The 21,800-nt window shown below is 40.3% G+C and overlaps 1 protein-coding gene across 8 annotated transcripts in view; it reads right to left on the bottom strand.

The window, feature by feature from the left end:
• The window catches only part of PKNOX1 (PBX/knotted 1 homeobox 1), a 44,660-nt gene extending 24,622 nt beyond the window's left edge, over nucleotides 1-20,038 (bottom strand). Inside the window, exons 1-7 of one of the 8 annotated variants that reach the window (XM_049835236.1) lie at nucleotides 19,916-20,038; nucleotides 15,948-15,980; nucleotides 14,180-14,234; nucleotides 12,079-12,147; nucleotides 8,315-8,397; nucleotides 3,587-3,688; nucleotides 755-882 (exon numbers count right to left, since the gene is read on the bottom strand). In XM_049835236.1, coding sequence (XP_049691193.1) covers nucleotides 755-882; nucleotides 3,587-3,637 — 179 coding nt within the window. In that variant the 5' untranslated portion in view covers nucleotides 3,638-3,688; nucleotides 8,315-8,397; nucleotides 12,079-12,147; ... (1 more) ...; nucleotides 15,948-15,980; nucleotides 19,916-20,038. Of the gene's footprint in view, nucleotides 1-754; nucleotides 883-3,586; nucleotides 3,689-8,314; nucleotides 8,398-9,331; nucleotides 9,403-12,078; nucleotides 12,148-14,179; nucleotides 15,981-19,915 lie in introns of all 8 variants that reach the window. The other 7 variants (XM_049835241.1, XM_049835242.1, XM_049835237.1 and 4 more) reach the window with 7 other exon arrangements.
• Nucleotides 20,039-21,800: the final 1,762 nt, after the last annotated feature.

The raw sequence follows: 21,800 nt of genomic DNA, 5'->3' as shown, positions 1-21,800 counted from the left end.
TCTTCAATGTGGGCCTTATTTATACATCAGAAATAACTTTACAGAACTGAGAATAGTATCCAGGCTGTACTCAGAGGCCTCCCATGAAATTATGTTCAGAGCAGAAGATGGTTTTGTTAGCACAAGTCTGTAAATGAGTGGATATATCTTTCTGCTTCAGGTTTTTGGTTTGTATTTTTTTTTTACATGCAAACTGGTAATAATTATGTCTTTATAAAGCACTTAAAGTGAAAGAACACTTAACCTCATCAAAACTGAGCACACTGCTTAGCACAGCACTTAACACTCAAAAATCTCAAAATTAGTGTGTTTATACAGCAACATTTAATCCAGTTTGAGCTAATTACTGGGCAATAGATTGTTATCCCTGAAGAGAAGGGAGTAAAGATCAACCTAATTACAACACAAATAAAATCTCACATTAAAGATAAAAACTACAGTATAAGAAATAGTGACCATAGTTCAACAGTCTGAGTAGCTTGCTAAATTTCGCTTGTGCTTTAAAGGCAGCCACCTTTAGCATATGCTTTAAAACCATGCTGAAATTTAAGAATCCCACAATAAAGGGAAGTTTTTTTTCTTGGCTGAAGACTGACAGTGAAGCTAATTTGATCTCATTCTTTCCCTGGAGACTACTGGGATGATTAGCCAAGAGATCAACTGATTTTAAGCTACTTACTTACTATTAATTTAAAAAAAAAAATAATCCTCTATTCTTTACCCTTCAGAAGACAGAACACGAGTCCATTACTACCTGTAAATGGCCTGCTTGTCTGCATCCATTGGAGTTTGAGATTCTACAGGGGCAGGACTCACCCCTTCTGCATCAGTTTCAGAGCAGTTGGGATCTTGTTCAGTTTTTAACTCTGTTACTACTTGCATCTGTAGAAAAAGAGTAAGTTATAAGTAAATCTGTATGCTTGACGTAAAATAAGTGTGCTGTTTTCTAAGGAAATAGCAATGCAAAGGGCTACTAAATTGCCAGAAGGTTGGTATGACTTGGCAGTTACACAAAAAGCCACAGCAGTAACAAACCCCCTCTTTTAATCCTTGACACTTTTTGATGGGTAGTATAAAGGTCACTTCAAGTTTCCACACTCAGCTTTAAAATGGGAATGACGGATACTAGTAAATTGTTAAAGCATTTTGTCTCTGAAGCGGTTATTTTTGGAATAGGCTAGCAAAAAATAAAAATTTTTTTGCTTCAAAAAATTTATGGGGATGTCTGCATAAAAAGCTTTTAGGATGAAAACAACAGAAAGCAAAGTTTCTACTCTTAAGTGTTCTTTTTTATTTCTTACTGTACATTATATCAAGATACTGAAGAAAAGAGATCCTGAAGTTTTTCTCATCCATTAAAACGCACATTTTCTTACCATGAACTGAAATATTCTGTGTCCCTCCAATCTTTCAATTATCAGGAGCATAACCTCCCCTGACCTTTGCCACTCAAATTTACCTATTGTAATAAATTATTTTAGGAATATCAAGCTACTGGAGAAAACAGCAGTAACTGCTTCTACAAATCCATTTAACACACAGTTACACAGTCTGCCACCACTGGAAAAACAACACAGAGCCACAGTTTCTACTGAGCACCTCCTAAATTGCACTAGAGCCTCCTCATGCCTTTGAGGTGCTTTGAAGGTGTTGAAAGTGGTTTTCCCATCACCTCCAGCTAAATATCTTTCAGATTAAAAGGTCTTAAAGGAACCTGACCTCTGAAAGTCATAGTTTCCACACACAACCCAAACTCCTAGGTTTTCTCCCCTTTGAGCAGTGGGAACACCTGTACAGAGAAAAGAAATCGCTGCAGTCTTTTTCTAATTTAACCCTACCAAGTTTTACCTTGAGTAGAGGACAGACACTGCTCTAGATATGACCAGGCAGCCAGAATTGACACTTGCAGAAAGGAAGCATACAGAATGCAATCCTCTGCCCTCTTTTCCCATGAGATGTATGTATCACAGAAACCCTCTGAGAGGAGGGCTGGCCCCCAGAAACTATGAGACAACCTGACTGACAGAATTTAATCTATTTCCACACAACATAAGCAAACGGAATTTATATTATTCCCAACAAGAAGTCTGGGAGAACCGAAAGGCTTGTGCTTTATTACCTGTCAGGGCCAAGCCACCTCCTAGCAAAATCAGAAACTGAGAAAATGCCAGCATATCCTACCCAATAGAGCAGGCTGCCTGGCAAAAAGCTTCCTCAGCAAGTGCAATGATTTTTAAACTAGAATGCTTGCAAAAAAGATGCAACTAATGGACTAATTTCTTGGCTAATGACAAGAAGGAGGAGCAAAATAAAAGGGGATGACTCATACAAATTATTATAAATGATGAGCCACACATCTGCAAAGTTTGAAGGCAGAGAGCATGTTCAGTTAGGGCTCTACCTCACTAGAAGGAGGAAATAGCTCACTTAAACCTGCAGGCTATTTTCTGTGGGCCATTTCCAAACTACAGAAGCAGCAGGCACCCAAATTACCTGTCTATCTTGGTCACTGAGAGCTTAAAATACAAAACAAAGAAAATGCTCTCTCCCAATCCATTCTTTACAAAAACAAATACTACTTGCATTGATGTGTCACAGGATGGCATGTATTTACTGGGGGAATAAAGTAAAAGAGGAAAGGTAGGTGAGAGAAGAGAGAAATTAGAACTGCAAGAAAAGCAGCAAACAACAACAACAAATCAATAATCCCAGATTGCAATCAGATAAACATATTTTTATAAGAGATGGGAAAAGTTGCTGTTTTTCCTCTGACTGTTCGCCACTGTTGCCATCTGCTGACAGAAATATTTGTATTTTCTGCTTAGGGCTGACACATAGTAATGTAAAAATGGGTCTTCAGAGTACAGGCCATGGCATGACTTGTGTCCAGTTAACAGTATTTTAATTTAGCAATTCAAATTGTTGCAATATACAGCCCGTTGTACAAAAAAAGAAACATCATGACCAGACATATCTGAGCATGTTTCATTACTCTAGTTGTTTGTTAACATATGTAAGAAACTGGAAGCCCACTGACCAGCTTTCTAATTAGCAATTCTCATCAATAACCTCATTAAAATTAATTCCAGTATTTTACCAGTTTTCAGCCTGCAGCATAATTGCATCAACTTAAATGTAGTCAAAGTAGCATATAATTCTAGATAACTAAATTTATCCTTCACTTGCTCAAGACCAACAAGTCTATGACTGCGTAAACATCATCTAGCCATTGTAACTGCAGACATGTAAGAGCACTGAAGCATCATGTACACAAAATATTACAGATGCCCATTTGACTTTCCTAAAAATAGAAACATCACAGCACACAGATCATCTAGAACAGATTCAGAAGAAAACCCCTTACTTAACCATTCTTCCATAAGTTAAGCAAAGTCACGCAAAGATTAGCTAAGCCTTTAATAAGTATCCAAGTATTAAAGAATAGCAGCTTATCACTTTAAAAATCTTGTGTTACAAACAAGAACAGATACTTAAACAATGCCAGAGCAGGCATTAAGGAAAAAGTCACTACCTTTTTTCTCTTGCTAACTGTATATAGTTTACAGAGAAAGAAAAACACACCTACCTGTTGTCCATCTTGATAGTTGTCTATACTTAATGTCTGTGTTGCCATCATGGTTAATAAAACATTAGTTATGTCAAATCATCATAAGTATGAACAAATATTCTTGGGGAGAGGAAAAAAAAAAAGTCAATTACAATAGTGACCACTTAGAATGCAGTTCTAAAAGGTGAAAAAAAAAAGAAAAAAAGATTTACGCACACCTCACCCCCTACAAATCAGCGAGTTTCAAGTTTATTGACTATGATAGTTACGTGCATTTTCTCAAGGGGAAAAAAAAAATCATGTTTGAAAATGCAACATGTTTCATCAGCAAGAAGTTCATAGTATCATTTTATATTTTAATAAGAAGCTGAGGTTCTTTTACATTCACAAACTTCAAGTAAACATAGCATTTATTTTTGCACTACTTCACTAACATTCTAAGGTAACACATAAAATCTAGAAATGAGCAAAGGTTTATGTTTCTGTGTTTTGAAAAGGCTAACAACACATTGAGCATTACTGTAACTGAAATAATAATAGTCCACAACCAATGAACCAAATGTAGGAAGTGTTAAGGAATACCCTATTTATTTATGAGTATGAATCCATATTCTAAGTAGGGCCTGAAATTACTTTTAGAAAACAAAGTCTCAAATCACTTCCGACATCAGGAATCTACCAGCCAAGTCATTTAAGGCTCAACAAAGAATGGAACAATATCTAACAACTTTTAAACAATTAGGCCTGTGTCATTATACAGTTTCAAAAGTGACCTAGGAATTCAGAAGTCACATTTTCATAGACATTTGATACTTTGGGAAATACTCATTTTATTAATAGGATTTATAACACAAGTAAATTTATGTATGTTATTCCCTCCAAGCATTAGCTGGAGTTTGGTGCCCAGATAAGGTAAACTTTTTTTTTTTAGTTAGACATCTAGTAATTAAAAAAAAAAGTTAGCATAGCACCACCACCAGATAAGAGTTTATCCATCGAATTACCTATTTACATTTCATTTTCTTGTCAGATTAGCAGCCATTACAACTGAAATCACATAATTCATTAAGCTATTACCGTTAACTATTACCATAGAACTCAGTTTTCCTTGATATGTAGGAGTTCTAATGTTTAACTACTATTAAAAAAATTCATATGAGAAAAAAAGACAGAGCTCATGTCTTGAAAAAGATTATATCCGGGTATTAATTCCAGGTTTTCTGCTCTCTTCCACTTACGTCAGTACTGAAGAACCAAGTTTCAGAATTTTTACCAGTTTAAGATCTGAAACAAAATCTTTTTTCTTTGTAATGTGTTCAATTGCTACAAATATTTCAATTATTTTTAAATCTTTCCTTTGCCATTGCATACTACTACAGTATATGACCATTTTGAAAAGCAATTTTTACATTTCTGGATATCTTCCCGTACAAATTACAATAGTCTCAAGTAAATGTTTCATTTAGGAAACAGAAGACAAATTTCAAGATTCCCTTCTTTGTTTATTTAACAGTTTCAGGCACAGAGACAAACCTAACTCCTGAGGACAAACCTCAAGCCTTACCTTTGCATCAAGTTCTACTCAAAGTGCGATTCCTAAGCATTATTGCAATTTCTTTCTTTCTTTTTTTTAAACACCTTTAAAGACCAGAGAAGTTCACTGGGATGACGTAAGCATGACTTCCTTTACAAGCTGGGTTATTGACTTGCACTCACTCATGCTTAAATGGAGCTGTTACTCTCTGGTAGTCTATGCCATTTTACACACACAAAAGTATCTTGGGAACCACAAATATGAGCAAACAAGAGCAGATCTTAGTTCTGGCATTGGGTCATGTGCTTATGGAGCCGAACAAGTTTCTATCTGTAGACAACACGCACATACCATCTTAAGAAGCTTGTGGAATACTAGCTAAAAGGTATCCTACAGTTTGGGAACTCCTATGCTGAAGTACATTTTTCTTAAGAATACAATTTACAGAGGAAAAAGAGTAAAGACTGCCTTTAGAGTTTTTCTAATAGGTTTAATGAAAGTATTTTCTGGTCTGTCTATCTGTCCTTATAGGATATCAGTATCTCTTCCTTTGAAACTCCAAAACCATTTCTGATTTCTCCACCAAAATAATTACTAAAAAACCGGGAATGACATAAATGCATTCACTGATAGAAGTACTTCAGATTTTTAATTTTTTTTTGTATAGTTATGAATCATTTAATGTTAAAATTAACCTGACATTTGCCAGAATAGCAAAGTGAGATATTTTTCAAAATACTTTAAGTGGACACATTCTAAAACATCAGCCCTGTAAGCATTTGCCCTGTGTTTAAACATTCATTTTCTTTCAAAAATGGTAGCTAACAACCAGGGCATTAATGTCTTTCTGTATAGAGTGAACAGGCACATACAAAATGATGGTTTTCTTTCTTCTCAAAAGGTGCACATTTCATTTCAGACTAGACTACCCTCAAAATAAAAGTAGAACAGTTGAACAGATCAACAAAGAAAGAGTAGACACTATTTCATGATTGTTTTAGAAGCTGAAGAAGTTCCTCACAAAATGCTGTTAAAGAAATTGTTTGGCTGTGGGAGAAAGATGAAGTTCTTTGTCAGAAGTGAGGAAATAAGATGTAAAAGCCACAGAAAAGGAAGAATGTCTTAAGAGTTAGCAAGGATGTGAGATCATATTAGTGACACAAAGAACAACATGGAGAGGGAAGCAACAAAGATAACACATGTAAATGGGTGAAGACAATAGGACATGGCAAGAATTTCTGGATAATCAAGACAACCTGGACCAACCCTTCCTTCCAGATTTCCATAAGGAAGAGCACATTCCACATCTGGAAATCCCTCAGGCCACACGAAGGAAGAAAGAGGTGCACAGCTTTGAGCTAGATCCATAGATTATTTCATCAAGAAGGACTTTTGCCCTATTCTCTCCCAGGGGAATGGCTAGGAAGAATTCTGCATGGGTATATCCTTCATTTCTCGTAAGAGCTTCCCCTCTGACTTATAATTACAGTAGAAGAAGATTAAGCTATTAGGCAAGATAGCAACTGATGAGATTTAGTGAAGACAACTACTGCAAATCAAGAAGAACAAATTGAGCTAATCACATACTTAAATTGAGGCAATTAACTGAGGAATTACTTTGGTTCACTAAAGAGAAACATCTCCTCATTACCCAGTAGTGGTAAGAAGCAAACTATGTTAAACTTTAAGAAAAATAACTGAAAAGGTATTTACACATTTGGCTTTTATAACCTAATTTAGGATACAGCATCCAGTTCTAGTTAGCAGATACACAGCCTAAGCAGATGTTCATTCTGCAAACAACGATGCTAGATGAAGCTGGTATCGCTCCCAGATGTTTATCACTGCCACCCTGCCAGAGCTAATTACTTCCACAGCTCTGCCACTGAGCTCACAGAACACGTGAATGATTCTGATCCTTTTTACATAAAGTCAGTTAGGCTAGTTCAACCCGCTTTAAAGGTGGCTATGATGTAAACCAGCTGACTTTGAAGCATATTGCTGTGCACTCATACAACCCCTGCTCTTGGCTGACCTATTAGTGTGGTAATTTCTGGCTCATGTGTGGTGATTATCAACTCACAGCAGGACCATCTTTAACCAGAACAGCTATACCCAATACTATATGGACTAAGGTATCTGAAGTAAGCCTAAGAACATATGACTTCTGGACAGCTTAACGTTAAAAACGCCCATTATTCTTTGTTAAAGAAATCGAGAGTAGAAGGAAAACTGTGCATTGAAGTTACATTCAAAGAGTTACGAATAACAAAAATAACCCGAGGCTGAGAAAGTCAGCTAGTCTGCTTCATGCAGAACAGAATTAACTCTCATTCTATTTATTTTGAAAGCAAATTGTGAGGAAAACCCAAGGAAACGTTTAAGGTCATGTAAAACTGGAAGCTGATGCATGAACTGCAATCAGAAACTCCATTGATACCTGTGGCAAAATGGAATTCGTAAAAGCATTATGTTCTGCAAAACAAAGCACAAGGAAAAAAACCCAAGCCTTTAATAAAAATTAGCATGAAAGTAAAACAGAGAGTAGAAAGGAAGCTAAATTAAGAGGGGTGATCACAATTAGAAACGTGGATTCTTTGTGCAAGTTAAGGAGTATCTAAGAGAAGAGAATATAGGTGAGCTGAAACATGTACACAAAGTGATCACTTAACATATATCACTCCTCACTTGCTCTACTTACTCCTTCATAATTAAGAGCAAAGGGACCACCCAGTAATGTTAACATAAGGTGCAAGTAAGCTGTTGGAGTTCAGTAATATCATTTTTAACATATACAAACTACAACAGATGTTTGTAAGAGATATAAATAGTTATGCTTCAGGGTATAAACTAACCACTAACCGTCTTAGGGTTGTGAAGAAAATACCCAACAGACTTGCTAACAAGTAATCAATCGTTCCTTCTAATTTTCCCCTATACACATTTCTTTGAAGTCCTTCATGGACGACTGGCAGATTCAGCATGGCTATTTGTTCATTCTTATTTAACTTTAGGCCTGGCACTTGCTCTATAACATAGACTCTTACATTCACAAAGTTAAACAGAAACAAAAATCAAAACAGCAAGCCTGTTTGACATACGAAAAGCATCTAGAACTGCCTTCACTTTTCATAAAAATACAGTGATATTTGCTTCCAGGGCACGCTGCTTTCTAAAGGAGATAAAATATTGGCCGCGAGAAAGCTGCTCACCCCTTTCCTTCAACGGACTGAAGATAACATTATCTTGTTCCAGCGGAGTGATCCCACTGATGTACAACGTAGAGGACAGAAACCTAAAAACCAACAGAGAAATATTCAGGAGACAACAACATAGAACATATTTTCCTTAATCATATTCAGTCTCAGAAAGTATTTTGCTTATGATGTGGTTCCCTCCCTAAGTTTAAATAAACTGACAGGATTTTTTGTTGTTATTGCATGTTTTGCAAAGGGGTTTTTTTGCATTTTTAATAATCTCTAATCGCACTCACTATCCCATGCTATTATTTGAACTTTCCCTCATCTTATTCCATTCATTGTCCATATTTATCTTTGTCTTTGCTGATACCTCTAACAGAAGGCTACATTTGGACTGCTAACTCGCTTGCTGTTCATCCTTCATATTTTACTCTCTGCTTAGATTAGACAAGACACATTCCCAAAATACAACTACAAAATGCAAAGAGGAATAACTCAACAGTGTTATAAAAATTAAGCATGAAACCAAGAAAGGTGAAAGCCTTTTTTTAAAAAATTTAAATCTCCTTCTTAATCATGCTTTGATTTTACCATGGAATGTATTCTAATGATGGCTATGATCAAGTAATCTACTACATGATAAAAACTAACAGACTATAGGAATGGGTGTGAGCCATTGTTAGGATCACATGTTCTGCAAAGACAGGTTCTGCTAGAGGATTATTCAGCAATTTTAAAAAGCTTTCAAAATATTACCACTTAAAATCACTTTAATTATATTTAATTTAATAGCACCTGTTTGATACATTAAAGCTACTTTTAAAAAGTAGTAGTGATTGTGAAAGAAAAGTAGCAGAGATTGTGAAAATGTATTTAGAAAACACAACTGCTCAAAAGCATTATAAAAAAGCCTGCAAAACTATCTCAGGGGAAGTTCCAGACACTAATGTTGCACGAAGGCCGTCTGAAATGATATGATGGCCAAAACACACAGCTGAGATCTTGAATCAGATTATCTCTGTTTCTCACCTAGTCAACGTTCCTGCGTTCCCATATTTGCCAACTGCGTAAGAACTGTAATGAAAGTATCTCCAACATTTCTGAAAGCAAGATGAAGTTGGTATTTGGATTTGAGAACCAAAATTTATCCATGTGTAGTGTAGAAGTAATGTTTTTCAGACAAGTTCACATAAAAACAAAATGCTAAGGGCCACTCAATATAGACGCCATCGCCAGTTCATGAAACCTAGCTCTTAAAGAGCAGGGAAGATACGCAGGAGTTGTAAGACAGTATAAGCTTCAGCCATTGGTTAGAGGTGAAATACTGAGCTAGAAGGAGTTTCAGTCCAAACTGATACTGACCAAACTGAGGTCTTGAAGCCTCAGGGGGCAGATGACACAACAAAAGTTCTTACCACTTTCCCTTAAACCGCCAAAGACCTATGTCCCCCAAGAATGGGCTTCTCTCATTTTTGCAACCTCTTAATTCTCTTCTGAGAAGACAGTGTACCCTCTTATTCCCTTCTTCGCATGCTATTTATCTTCTATAATTTTATTATTCATTTCCACCTACCTCAACTTCTTAGGCTATTTTCAAATAGATGACTTCTTACTATTCATAGTATCTTCTGAATGGAGGTCACTGCCAAATAAATTGGGATTACCTATTCTTTGTCTCTGCTCAGACATAAAGGACTACTTCACCATTGCAAATCTGAAGAACCTGCTCCCTTCATTCAGAAACAACTACAACAAAGAACCACTGCTGCCAGATCTGGTCAGTCAAAAATATTTCATGTATGAAGAAGCCCTTGCCTGCAAAGCCTTCAGCTGAAACTGTGGAAATAGGCAAGTTTCTAGACAGCGTATGAGATATCAAGGGCAAAAAGAAAGAGGTACTGAAGAAACGCATGCCCAGGTGAAAGATGCTGCAGAGGAAAGGTTTTGCTGAGGAGCCAGAGGACATTGCAGTCATATTGCCTTCTTCCAAGAGACACTTGGCAGCAATTAAGACTAGAGTCTACCCTAGAACATACCAGACAAGAAAACAAAAGAGATCCAAGTTTGCACATTATGTCCTCCTGTATATCTCAGTGGGGACAAGAACATGGAGACAACACCGAGGCTCTGTGGAGCCTGAACTCGGAACCACTACTGCTTATTTGTTTTTTCCTTTTATTCCTCTGCAGACAAGCTTTAAAGTCATGTTATTATAACAAAGAAGATATTTAACTATGAAACAAAGGGCAACTTGGTTTGTCTCTTAAAAAGCGTATCACGATTGGAGGTTTCACTACAAAGTAAAATATGACCTTGTGCATTCAAGTGTAGAACCCTCCTTTCAGTCATTCTCTCATTTTGTATGTCAGCTAGTAAGGAACAAAGACCTGTGCATACATTCACATTTACAAATATTAGCAGACATTAAGATCAAGACACATTTGTATTTTTATAGATGCAAATAATAGCATAGAGTATATATGCAGAGTATGTATGACAACATGCCATCAGGGATTCATTCTGCCTTTGCTGCAGTGGTTATCTATCTCCAACAACCTGCCTACAAAGAGACATTCAGTAAAATTAAGACAAGCAAATCAATATGAAGTTGATGCATACAAGTTTATTAAAGCTGTGCTCAATGAGAATGTACTCCTTATTCAGCAGCAAGGTGGCTTCCATTTCCTCTATCTTATGCACTTACAAAGTATAGTCATTATTTAGAATATTATACTTTTAGGAAGATGATGTTCCTGTTCAGGAATATAATACCAGCCTCAGGGAGTTGCACTACACAGATACAGTTAAACAGTTATTACACAATAGCTATGCTGTCAATTTCTCTGGGAGACAAGGCCTAAAAAGCCACAAAACCAATTTTCAGCTGCAGTAAAATGAGATTTACTTTGTGTCACTTTTTTCCCTTTCATTGTTTGGTGGTGCAATAAAGTTATTTATATATTAATCTTGATGAACATGAGATTACATTAAAAAAATGAATACACGTTATACTTTAAGAAACTAAAAGTTAACAATAAATTAAAACCCATCACTAAAGTTACGTTTCTTCAGAAATACAAGCTACACTACAAGCTATCACCAACCCTTCTTCGCCTGTAGGATTTTAAGCATATATACTATGTAACACTGACTGTATTCAGCAAGACCTCTTCAACACTATATATACTGTTTTGTTGTCCCATTTATCCTTCATAGCATCCTCCTTTCATATTATCCCGTTTCAGAACTTAACAAGCCATACAAAGTATCTATATCACAGACTGTCTTCGAAGCATCACCACACAATGTCACAGAGCATGCCAAACAACAAACCATCTCACAGAAACATTTGCGTTCATTTACCAATTCACTCTGTGTAAACTCTGCTTTCAGAATTTTAAAGGAATTCTGGAAATTCTCCCATTTGCAGGTACCAAATATGAAAAAAAGTATTATTAAAAACGTGCCACTTTACAAGCTAAAATTACATATGCAGTAACTGATAAAACTGATATTAAGGATGCATAAGATAATATAAATTTCTCAAGGCACAACAACAAAAGCAGAATTAAGGGCACCTGGGTCTCTTGAAGAACTTCAGCTCCTTAACTCTGCATATGACCTTTGCGTTTACACCAGCATATTTCTTGGGAAGCATTCATAACCATGGTTCACATTCATGGTTCATGTAATTGCTCATTTACCACAGCACATCTTAACAACAAGGAAGATAAAGATGAGAAATCCTATCCAATCTAGTCATAAAATAATGTCACCTCAGCATGCCTGCCTCCAGGTAGCTCTTGGCATTGCAGAAGGAAATCCTCAGGCTGCTCTCCTACCTCCTGCAAAATGAAAACCTCATTCTTCCAACTATTAAAAAGATTCTTAAATTCAAGAAACTTCTAGCAGCATCTCAGTTTCACCTACCTATTTCACACTGTAATTTGACCCTGCTTTATTAGCTCCATAAAGTAACAGTAAAGAATTAAGGGGACTAAACAGAAATTTTGGTAAAAGGGAAACAACTTGCAGGAAAGGAAACCCCGCTTCTTTAATTGCTCCAAGAGTTCCAAGGGATTAGGGTATGAGGGAGCAAAAATATTTCCCATCACTCCCTCATCCGTCCCAAATATTCACATAGTAAATGAAGATTCCTTTAGGGTTTGGGGTATTTTTCTGTATTCGTAAAGTGCAAACTGAAGGATTTTTACAGTTCTTGCTTGTGAATCCTAGCGTACACAACATGAATCCTCACACATTATCTACCTGTCACAGGGTAGAGAAGTATTTTTTGCTCCTCACTATTTAACCAGCGTGCTGTTATCATAACATTTTAGACCCAAAATCAAGAAGATACTACACTATCTGCCTTGCTGCTATCGTGGCAAGAGGACTGCATTAGAAAGACTACCAAAACCCCCTTACACGCCAGGGCACATGTATCAGCAATTCCACAGATGGACCCGATTCTGGTACAACTTTCCTACTTAATGATATTTAATTACTTTTTCAAACACAATTTAATTTAAAAAAAAAAAAAAAAAAAAAAAGAGAACTCCACCCTCCACATTTCCCCAGCATATCCCCATGGATAAACAACAGGTTTGCATATGTGCTAGACACAATTCCTGAAGCCCTTGGAATATCCACACAAGTGTGAGTGAATCTCTTACTTCTGGAAACGCTCATTTTATCATATTCTTCCAGGCAAATTAAACCAAAGCAACGGGAAATTCCATTTTAATCATGATTTGTATCAGCACCCAATAAACTATGACTCAAATTAATCTTGTTTTGTGTTTATACTTTGCGGTTTCATAAAGAAGACACAGAATAACTACCAATCTCACTATGCTTTTATTGCTGTTTAATACTTTACAATGTTAGCAAGCAGTTTATGTAAACATATGTAAGTTTTCCAACATTTTTATTATAAAACCATAGAAATTTCTAACGATACTTTCTATGAAAGACTGAATTCCTAATGCTACTGAAGCACAGTTAAAGGATGAAGAAGAGTTTTATTTAACTAATAACTGCATTTAAAATGTACTGAAGATGTTGAATGCAGAAGAAAATCCCGTCTACACATTTTTGGCATTTAAACACTTCATCAAGATTAAGATGTTCCACTGTCAATTATTTCATTTTTATGTCCTTTATGATTTCAGAAATAATGAGCCTGTCAATGAACCAAGCATTAACTCAGACTAGCTGAATAAACTAAAGTGACACAAAATCCTGGTCCTGCAACCCTCTGTCAAATCCAGTTCCAACTGGTCAGTAACTTTCTCAGAATCTTCCCTCATTTGACTCTAACATTTGGTCAAACATGAACAACTTTGTTTTGCTACTAAGTTTAGGCCCTAAAATGAACTGTTATTTTATTTTCAAAATGGTGATTAGATAAAAATTCTTCCTTTCCTGCTCCACTTTGTCCACAACTCTTTAGTAATAGTGAAACAGAAGCAATCAGGTCAACTAGGTTTTGCAAGGAAGATGTGCTGTGTTCTAGCCTCTTCTGTTCCTGCTGCCAACCTTCCTCATGCTCCCTTACTTTTCTATCCATGTTCTTTCCGCTCTTCAGCCTCATACTACCCTTCCCCATTGTTCCTTCCACACCAACGTACAGCTTGTCCTCTTTCTCACCTCTTGCCCTCTCTCATTCCCCCCACTTCTGACCATTTGTCATTTTGCTAGTGCCATCCTTTTCAGCTTTCAGGGCCTACTGCATTTTCACCAAGCTTCAATCTCTGTTCCCCACCTCTCCCCGAACACCAGTCTTCATCCCTCCATGAGTACAACTGCTGCCTAAGCATTCTGGGGTTGGGGGAGAAGCACAGATAAAGAAAGACTATTTAGGATTAAACTTACCCATCACCTACTGCTGTGGGATGCATCATGCATAACTACTTGGTCCAGATGATGACTGCACAGTCAGGTGACATGCAAGGACCAACAGACAGGAAGATACTTGTGTTACATGGAGTATTCAGATCATTTAGTTAATAAATATTTGCTGAGGAACATGTGCAAACCAGTTTTTCAAGAGCTTATGATTTGTTGAAGTTTCTCGAGGAAAAGCCATATGCTCCATGTGAATGCTTACGCTCTCCTTCCCTCTCTCCTTTGCAATGCTAAATTCCAGAACGCAAGTGTTGATATGCTCTTAAATAAGGCAAACAAGCATTCCCCCACTCACCCCTTTAAATTAACATCTTTACTTTCTCTTAAAGTAATTTTCAAAATGCTATGTCATTTTAGCTTAAAGTTTCCGGAATAACCCTGTTCAAACATATTTATCATGGCAGTATTACTAAGAAGCAAGCTACTGAAAACACCACCTCAAAATAAAAAAAAAATTTAACCAGGTAATTTTACTCCTGGCATTGCTACTGTCATGGCCTAGAACACACAAAAATGGGCTAGAACACATATAAATTCAGTGATCACAGACTGACCTGGAAGTGTAAGTTCTTTAGTTACAAAAATATGAAACACAGCACATACATTTTCGTTCCCCTGTTCTCTAGGCATGTTAAACACATATAAAGCTCCAATTTCTGTTTTATAACCACCTCTGTTTCCTTTGAATATAAAAGACTAAGACTTCAGTTTTTAATAATAAGTATAATATCCTTTTCCCTTTGTTTTGTTTGCTATGTAATTTGAAAAAAGCTAAGCAGGATGTCAAGTATAGCCACATTTCCTAACTTCCTCTGTCCTCAAGAAAAAACACAAGGCAATTCCAAAAGCTCCGAAATAAAATATAAATTGGAATTTGGTGGTTTAAAAAAAATGGATGCCTTTTAGTACACCAGCAGTCGGCTATCATATTCTACTTTTTTGGCCTGAATTTACTGTCAGCTGCAGATTATAGTTACAGACCCATAGGTACAGCAGGCTAAGGGACAGTACATGCTTATCACAGTCAGTTAGCTCCCATTTTCAAAAATGATCTTTTGACTGTCTAAGTACTTAAACGGCCATCCTGTTTAACAGCAAATACCTCTTTTATAGATATATGTATAGAAAAAATGAGAACATCATGGCCGGGAGTAGATGCTATATTAAAAACAAACAAGCATGTTCATGTGAAGGATGATAAGCATGTGACGACAAAGAGACTTAAGTTTTATTTCCACTTCTAACACTGACTTCCTTTTTGTCCTTCAGTAACATACACAACTTGGTATGCTCATGCTGCTGGCAGAGGAGCCAAGTTACTGCCCCTTACCACCTTCATAAAAACATGCCAGTATTCCATTAATAACAAAGATTGGCATTTCCAGATTCTTGGTGTCATTATTTTATATGCTAGTTCCATTTGATGATACCCGTGTTCCACAGTTACAACATGAAACAGTCTTATTAAACAAAGTGAAGAACCTGCTAACAAACATGAATACTTCAGCATTCAGTTATCTTGGGGAGAGCTATAACAGTCTGGGTAAAATACTTTGGTAACATCTGGCACCAAGTAAGCAAAGGAAAGAACTCTATCAGCAGCTATTTTCCTTGCTCTTGGAATCCTCTTGCTTAGAAGAGCAATAAGTTGTCTTACATTTTGTACAGAATTGAGCTGCAGTAAAATATCACCCCCCACCCCCCGCAGAGACTTATCATTTATAAACCTACATACCCTTTTAACAAGTGAGACTGAAGCAACCAGCTGCTGCAAGAGAGAAGTAACATTTGTGGAATTTTAAATTTCACAGGAAAAAAAATAATATTCAGTCTTACTTACACCAAAATAAAAATATTAATCTGCTTTATTGTAAGCTTTCATCACATGTGTGCCAGTTTTGCAAAGGTAACATTTGGCTCCCAGACCACTACATAATATTCTGAAATACAATTTGGACTACATCTCTCTTCATTCAGGACATTAGCAGAGCCATTAGAACAAGCAGTTCCACTATCACAGCAGTGTTTCTGTGGATCATTCACCTTTCGCCGTTAGTACAGGGCTTAATGACAGCAAAATAGTTATTCTTTTCCAGGAAATTTAATTGCTCCTAAACACTTCTAAACTTGCTGTGCTAGCAATCAGAATTATTATGAGTTTATTACAGCACTGCATTTACAGTACAGGGAAAGGTATGAGAAAAATACAGTCAAAAAGCAAAATTTTGAAAAAGAAAGTACAGCTTCTAGAAGATATATCCATTTTATAAGACTGAAGTATTTAGAACAAACACGTATATTTCATTCATTCTAAACTCTTTTCAGTTGCACTAATGGAACACTGCAAGGGCTTAGTTTTTAAGTGGTTTTATCTTCAAAAGATAAACTGAATCTTAAAAATTGTATCTAGGTTAAGAAAGAGTACAAATCAAGGCTGTAAGTTATTTAATATTAGACTAACTTTTTACATACCAAAGTGAAATTTCCAAATACAAAATAAAACCCCAATCAAGTGTAACAACATCATACACAAGATTCAAAGAACTCTCAGTTTTCCTATTAGCACACAGGAAATGGTAACAAGATAAATTCCAGTCCAGCAAAGCACTTTACCTACACGATAACAAGACCCACTTCAGACATGAGACAGGTATTAGTATTCAATTTATGTAGAGAAGGATACACAGGCACAGATAAAGTAAATGCATGCCCCAAAATTACTCAGGAGACCAATGAGAATGATCAGTCTTCAAGGTCTCAGTGCAGTGCAATGGCCTCTACGCTACCTATCTTTACCATGCGAATGTAAATGGAGCTATGCCTTTCACCACTTAACTGAAGCTTACGTTAAAAAAACTGCAGTGAAACCTACATTGAAGTTTTCCTGTGGATACTTTAACCATAAGTTGACAAGAAAATAAGTAAAGTGGTAACAGTCAACAGTAAAAATATACTATACACCTCATAAAACTGAAGACAGAACACACATAAAAAAATATTAGAATTACTTACTTTAGATAGATTAAAAACAATGACAGACCAAGAAGTGTGAAACTATTTCTTCAGACTGAATAAGTGTGAAATGTTTGGTGTTTTATTCCTCACAGTTTTTGCAAACTTAAATGCAATGATTATATATGGCTACACACAGACTCAGAAAAGGATAACTCTGCAATTTTATTTTACAGAGCTATTTAGAAAACGCACTCAAAATGCATTTGCTGTTGCTTGATACTCTAGCAATGACAAGATCTGGAAATACATAAAAGGATTTCTGATACAATCACAACAATTTGTTTCCTGGTTCAGCGTAATCCATAAAATTTGTGCATGCAGCTAACAGGGACTAACCAGGACTCATTCTTAAACAACACTTCAGCGCTTACCCAGCTGCAGAACCTATATCACTTTAACTACATATGTATATAACCAGAGGGATATAACCCCATAGCACAGCCAGACCATAACCAGTTTATATCCCACAGAGGAAAGCGAACAATCTGCAAGTGTATTCACAGTACAGAGAATAGCAAGGTGCATAAATTTCTTAAGCTATAGTTGTTACAATTCCCCTAATCAAACAATCTACACTGGTGAAACTTTGCGCAGAGCGTGCTCTAGAATAAAATTATATGCAGCATTATGAACTAACTATATATGCATGTTTTTGGAAAGACCAAGAATTCCTTAGCTTTTTAAAAAAACCAATTAGATATTTAGCATACACTGAAAATGGTCTACACCCTCCTGCTATCCTCCATAGGATCCTGGCTCAAATGTTTTCCAGCATCCACAGACCAGAACATATTGTCCACACTCCCTATTCCTGTGATCTGTTCAATGGAATGCACACATCATATTCCAAATAGGGGCAAGGACAGAAATGAATCTTGCTTGGACAGCTCTTAACAGCATGTGACAAAAAAAAAAAAAGAAAAAAAAGAAAAAAAATTCATTGCATGGCATAAAAATTCACTTATAAGGGTATCATACCAGATCTAGAGTCTCATTCTCCCTCCCAAAACCATGCTAGTCATTTACTTCGATGTAACTGACAAAAAGGCATCACAAACTGCCGCCACAGATTTAAAAAAAAAAAAAAATATATAAAAAATACCGTGACTGCAACTCTAAATTATATTATATGTTCCCATTTAGGATAAGAGAAAAAAATATTTAAGAAATCCTAAAAAAAAAAAAAAAAAAAAGACTGTGACAAGCTATAGAGAGAAGCGTCACACAGATGCATCAACTACTTATATTGTTCACCAATGAACTCTGGGCCATACAGCTGGCGTTGTGGGAATGAGGGAAAGCTATCGACTGACCACTCCACGGAGACCCGAGACATGTGGCTAATTGAGGCAATATTTCAGGATAAAACCAGCACTTGATTTATTATTGTTTACACACATCATAAGCAGGGCCTCTGGGCAAGTCAAGTTTCAGCTCCTAATTGCGGCTGTGTAAACACGCAGGAAGCCTCGGTCTAGGTGTCAAGAAGCCTCTACTCGTAACCGAGGCAAGAGACAATGAGGTCACATCAAAAATGTAAAAAAAAAAAAAAAAAAAAGAAAAAAAGGGAAGAAACCACCTCACGCCAGAACTGCGCACACTGCCCCAAGTGCCAGCCGCTAACACAATCTGCTTTCTATGAATAAGAGGGGAGGCGGCGGGGGGGGGGGGGGGAGCACAGCCACAGACGCGCCAGACCCCGCTCTCCCGGGGGCCGGACCGGGCTCCGCCGCAGCGCGCCGCCACCGAAGCGGCACCAGGGCCGGGTCTGGGGGTCACCACCACCCCCCGCCCCGGCACCCCCCCGGGGCCCGTCCGCGGCCGCAGCGGCCAACTGCCGCCGGCAGACCCCTTCCTTCCCCCCCCCCCCCCCCCCCCCCCCCCCGGGGCCGCACCCGGCCGGGCCGGGGCAGGTGCGGAGGGGGCGGCAGCTGCCGCGGCGGTTTGATCCCCGCCACAAGCGAGGGCTCGCCGGGATGGGTTGGGTCGACGGGGCCTGGCACGGGCAGCGAGGGGAGGCGGTGGGGGCGAGAGGGACCCCGGAGAGCCCCTGCCCGCCCGCCCCCCCCCAAGGAACTCCTGCCAACACGGCGCTGGCCCTTTAAGTATCACGTCGCCTCCCCCCTCCCATCGCCCCCTCTCCCTCCTCCTCCTCCTCCTCCTACTCCCCCCCCCCCCCCCCCGGCCGCCGCGTCCCCTCCGCGCGGCGCCGATCGTCGGCCCGCGCTCCCTCTCGCCCCGTCTCCTTCTCCTCTCTCCCACCCCCCCCCCCCTTCTCCAACCACCACCTCCCCTCGCGCGAGCGCGGCGCCGGCGCGCCCCCGCCGGCGCGCGCCCACAAGAGACAACGGTTACACGGCGGCCGTTCCAGAATTTTCCTCGCTCCCCCCCCCCCCGTCCTCTCCCTCCTCCTCCTCCTCCCCCCCCCCGCCCTACTCCCCTCCCCGCGCCTGCCCGCCACCGCCCCTAACCCCCCTCTGGGTGAGTTGCGGAGTGCGGGTGCCCCCTCCCCGCTGTTCCGCGTGGCGGGCTCGCCCCCCCCCCCCTCCGCTCCTTCCCCAACCACCCCCCCCCCCCCCCTCCCGGTCTGGTGGTACGCCTGGGCCCGGCCGGCGGTGGCGGCGGCGGGCGCGCCGTGATGGATGGCTGGCTGGCTGGCTGGGAGCGGGTTTGAGTGACAGCGCTTACCTGGGTGCCAATCTTCGTCACACTGACAAGCGGCTGCAGCAATCGGGACCCGCACCGCCGCGACACGCGTCACCGCGCACACACGCACCCGGCCAATCGCCGGCCGCGCCGCCCGAGACGACACCACGCCGCGTATCACGCCTCATCAATATTCACCGCGGGGGGCGGGGCGCGCGCCGGCGTAGGGAGGTGGCGCGCGGTCGCCCCGCCCCGCCGCTGTGGCGGCGGGGCGGGGCGACCGCGCGCCACCTCCCTACGCCGGCACCTCCCGGCTCGCGCTCATGAATATGGACGAAGCGGGCGGGGAATCCCGAGCGGGCCCGGACACGCCTCTCCCCCGGTCGGAGAAAGGCGGGGTGGGGGGTGGGGGGAGGTGAAACCATCTCCTTGGGGTCGGGGGGGAGGAGGGAGATACCAAGTGGCTCCGCCACGCGGGGAGAGGGTAGCAGCCGTGAGGCGGGGGTCCGCCACCGCCGGCTTCCCGCCGCTTCTCCTCAGCCTGGCGCCCGCTGCTCTCCCGGGGGCCGCCTCGCTGCTTCAGGGCTGGGGGTGTGGGCCCGCCTGGCTGAGGGTCTGGTAGGGGTCCCTGTGGGCTGCGCCTCAACCCGCCTTGTCGGGTGCCCCCTGGGGGAGGATGGCGGCAGCCGCCTGGGCGCCCCGGAGAAACCCCGAGTCTGGAAGTCTGTCCAGTCCCCGAAGGCTGTACAGGCCTGTGTCCCAGAAACTCGGGGGGAACTTCTCCTCCACCCTCTGTGTGGTGAAACTGCTCGGCAGATCCTTTGCCATGCTGTGAACCTTCCTTCCCCAAACCTGCTCCCCTCTTCCTCCAAACCCCGGCCTCACTGCAGGCTCTGAGTGAGGGCAGACCCTGCACTGCAACCAGCATATCCCCAGAACCTCAGGATCCCGCCCCGACGTCCCGCCATGACCCGAAGTAAAGGTGTGGGGTACAGATGTCTGTCTTTTACTGAAACTCCGCTTTCTTTCTCTGCTTGGAAGAAAACAGTACTATCGCAACTCTTCCCTCATGTTTTACCACTGTTAAATATGCCCTGTTTCCCAAAACTGTTCTTAAGTAAGGACCAGGAGAATCGGGGAAGGAAATGTGGTTTCAGACAGATGCATGACTTGTGGCTTAGCCATTTTGCGGTTGGGATATCTAAAAAGTTTCTTGTAGATTCTCTGCTGTACGAAAGGGCTTGAATGTACACCTTTCGATCCGGTCACCGAGATGATCTGTCATCTCTACCCTGCTCCTCATTCTTAAGACATCCGAAAGATCATCTTAGCAACCTCCCTCTCTTTGAGGGCAAAGGTTATTGGGGGGGGGGGGGGGGGGGGGGGAAGAAGCCGATATGTACAGAGCAAATCTCATCTTAGGAAGCTCAGCTCAAAACCAAAGCAGGTTTAGTTTCAGGTTTTGTAGCCCCTCTGCAGAACAGCAGCTGGGAATCTACTCGGTTATCCTGTGCCCCAGTAAACTGGGAATGCCCTACGTTTTTTCAAGGTCCATGCCACTCTTGCTCTTGGTTTAACAGTACTAAGCTGCCTAGTTTGTTTTATATAGCACTTTCCTGGGCCAGGCCACTTACAGAAGATGTGGCTAATACTCTCACAATAGAAACAGCTACTTAAATGTTCCTGCAAGCCAGGTCTACCTTTGGTCCTCCGAGCATAACTGCTGTGTCAAGACACTGCTCAGCCAACACAGTTGCTCTCAGCCTTCAGGAATCTAGTCACTCTGTGCACACTGCCACCATTTGTCCACTAACAAAACAGTCATTTCATCCTCTCACTAGACTGTCTGGAGCCTTTACAGGAGTTCATTTTCCAGCCATTTTTTCCCCATGCAGTCCGAACCACATGGACATTGGGCTTGTGAACT

Source organism: Accipiter gentilis, chromosome 32 (assembly GCF_929443795.1).
Source record: "Accipiter gentilis chromosome 32, bAccGen1.1, whole genome shotgun sequence".
In the NCBI taxonomy this organism is placed as follows: Eukaryota; Metazoa; Chordata; class Aves; order Accipitriformes; family Accipitridae; genus Astur; species Astur gentilis.
This window is presented reverse-complemented; position numbering and strand designations above follow the sequence as displayed.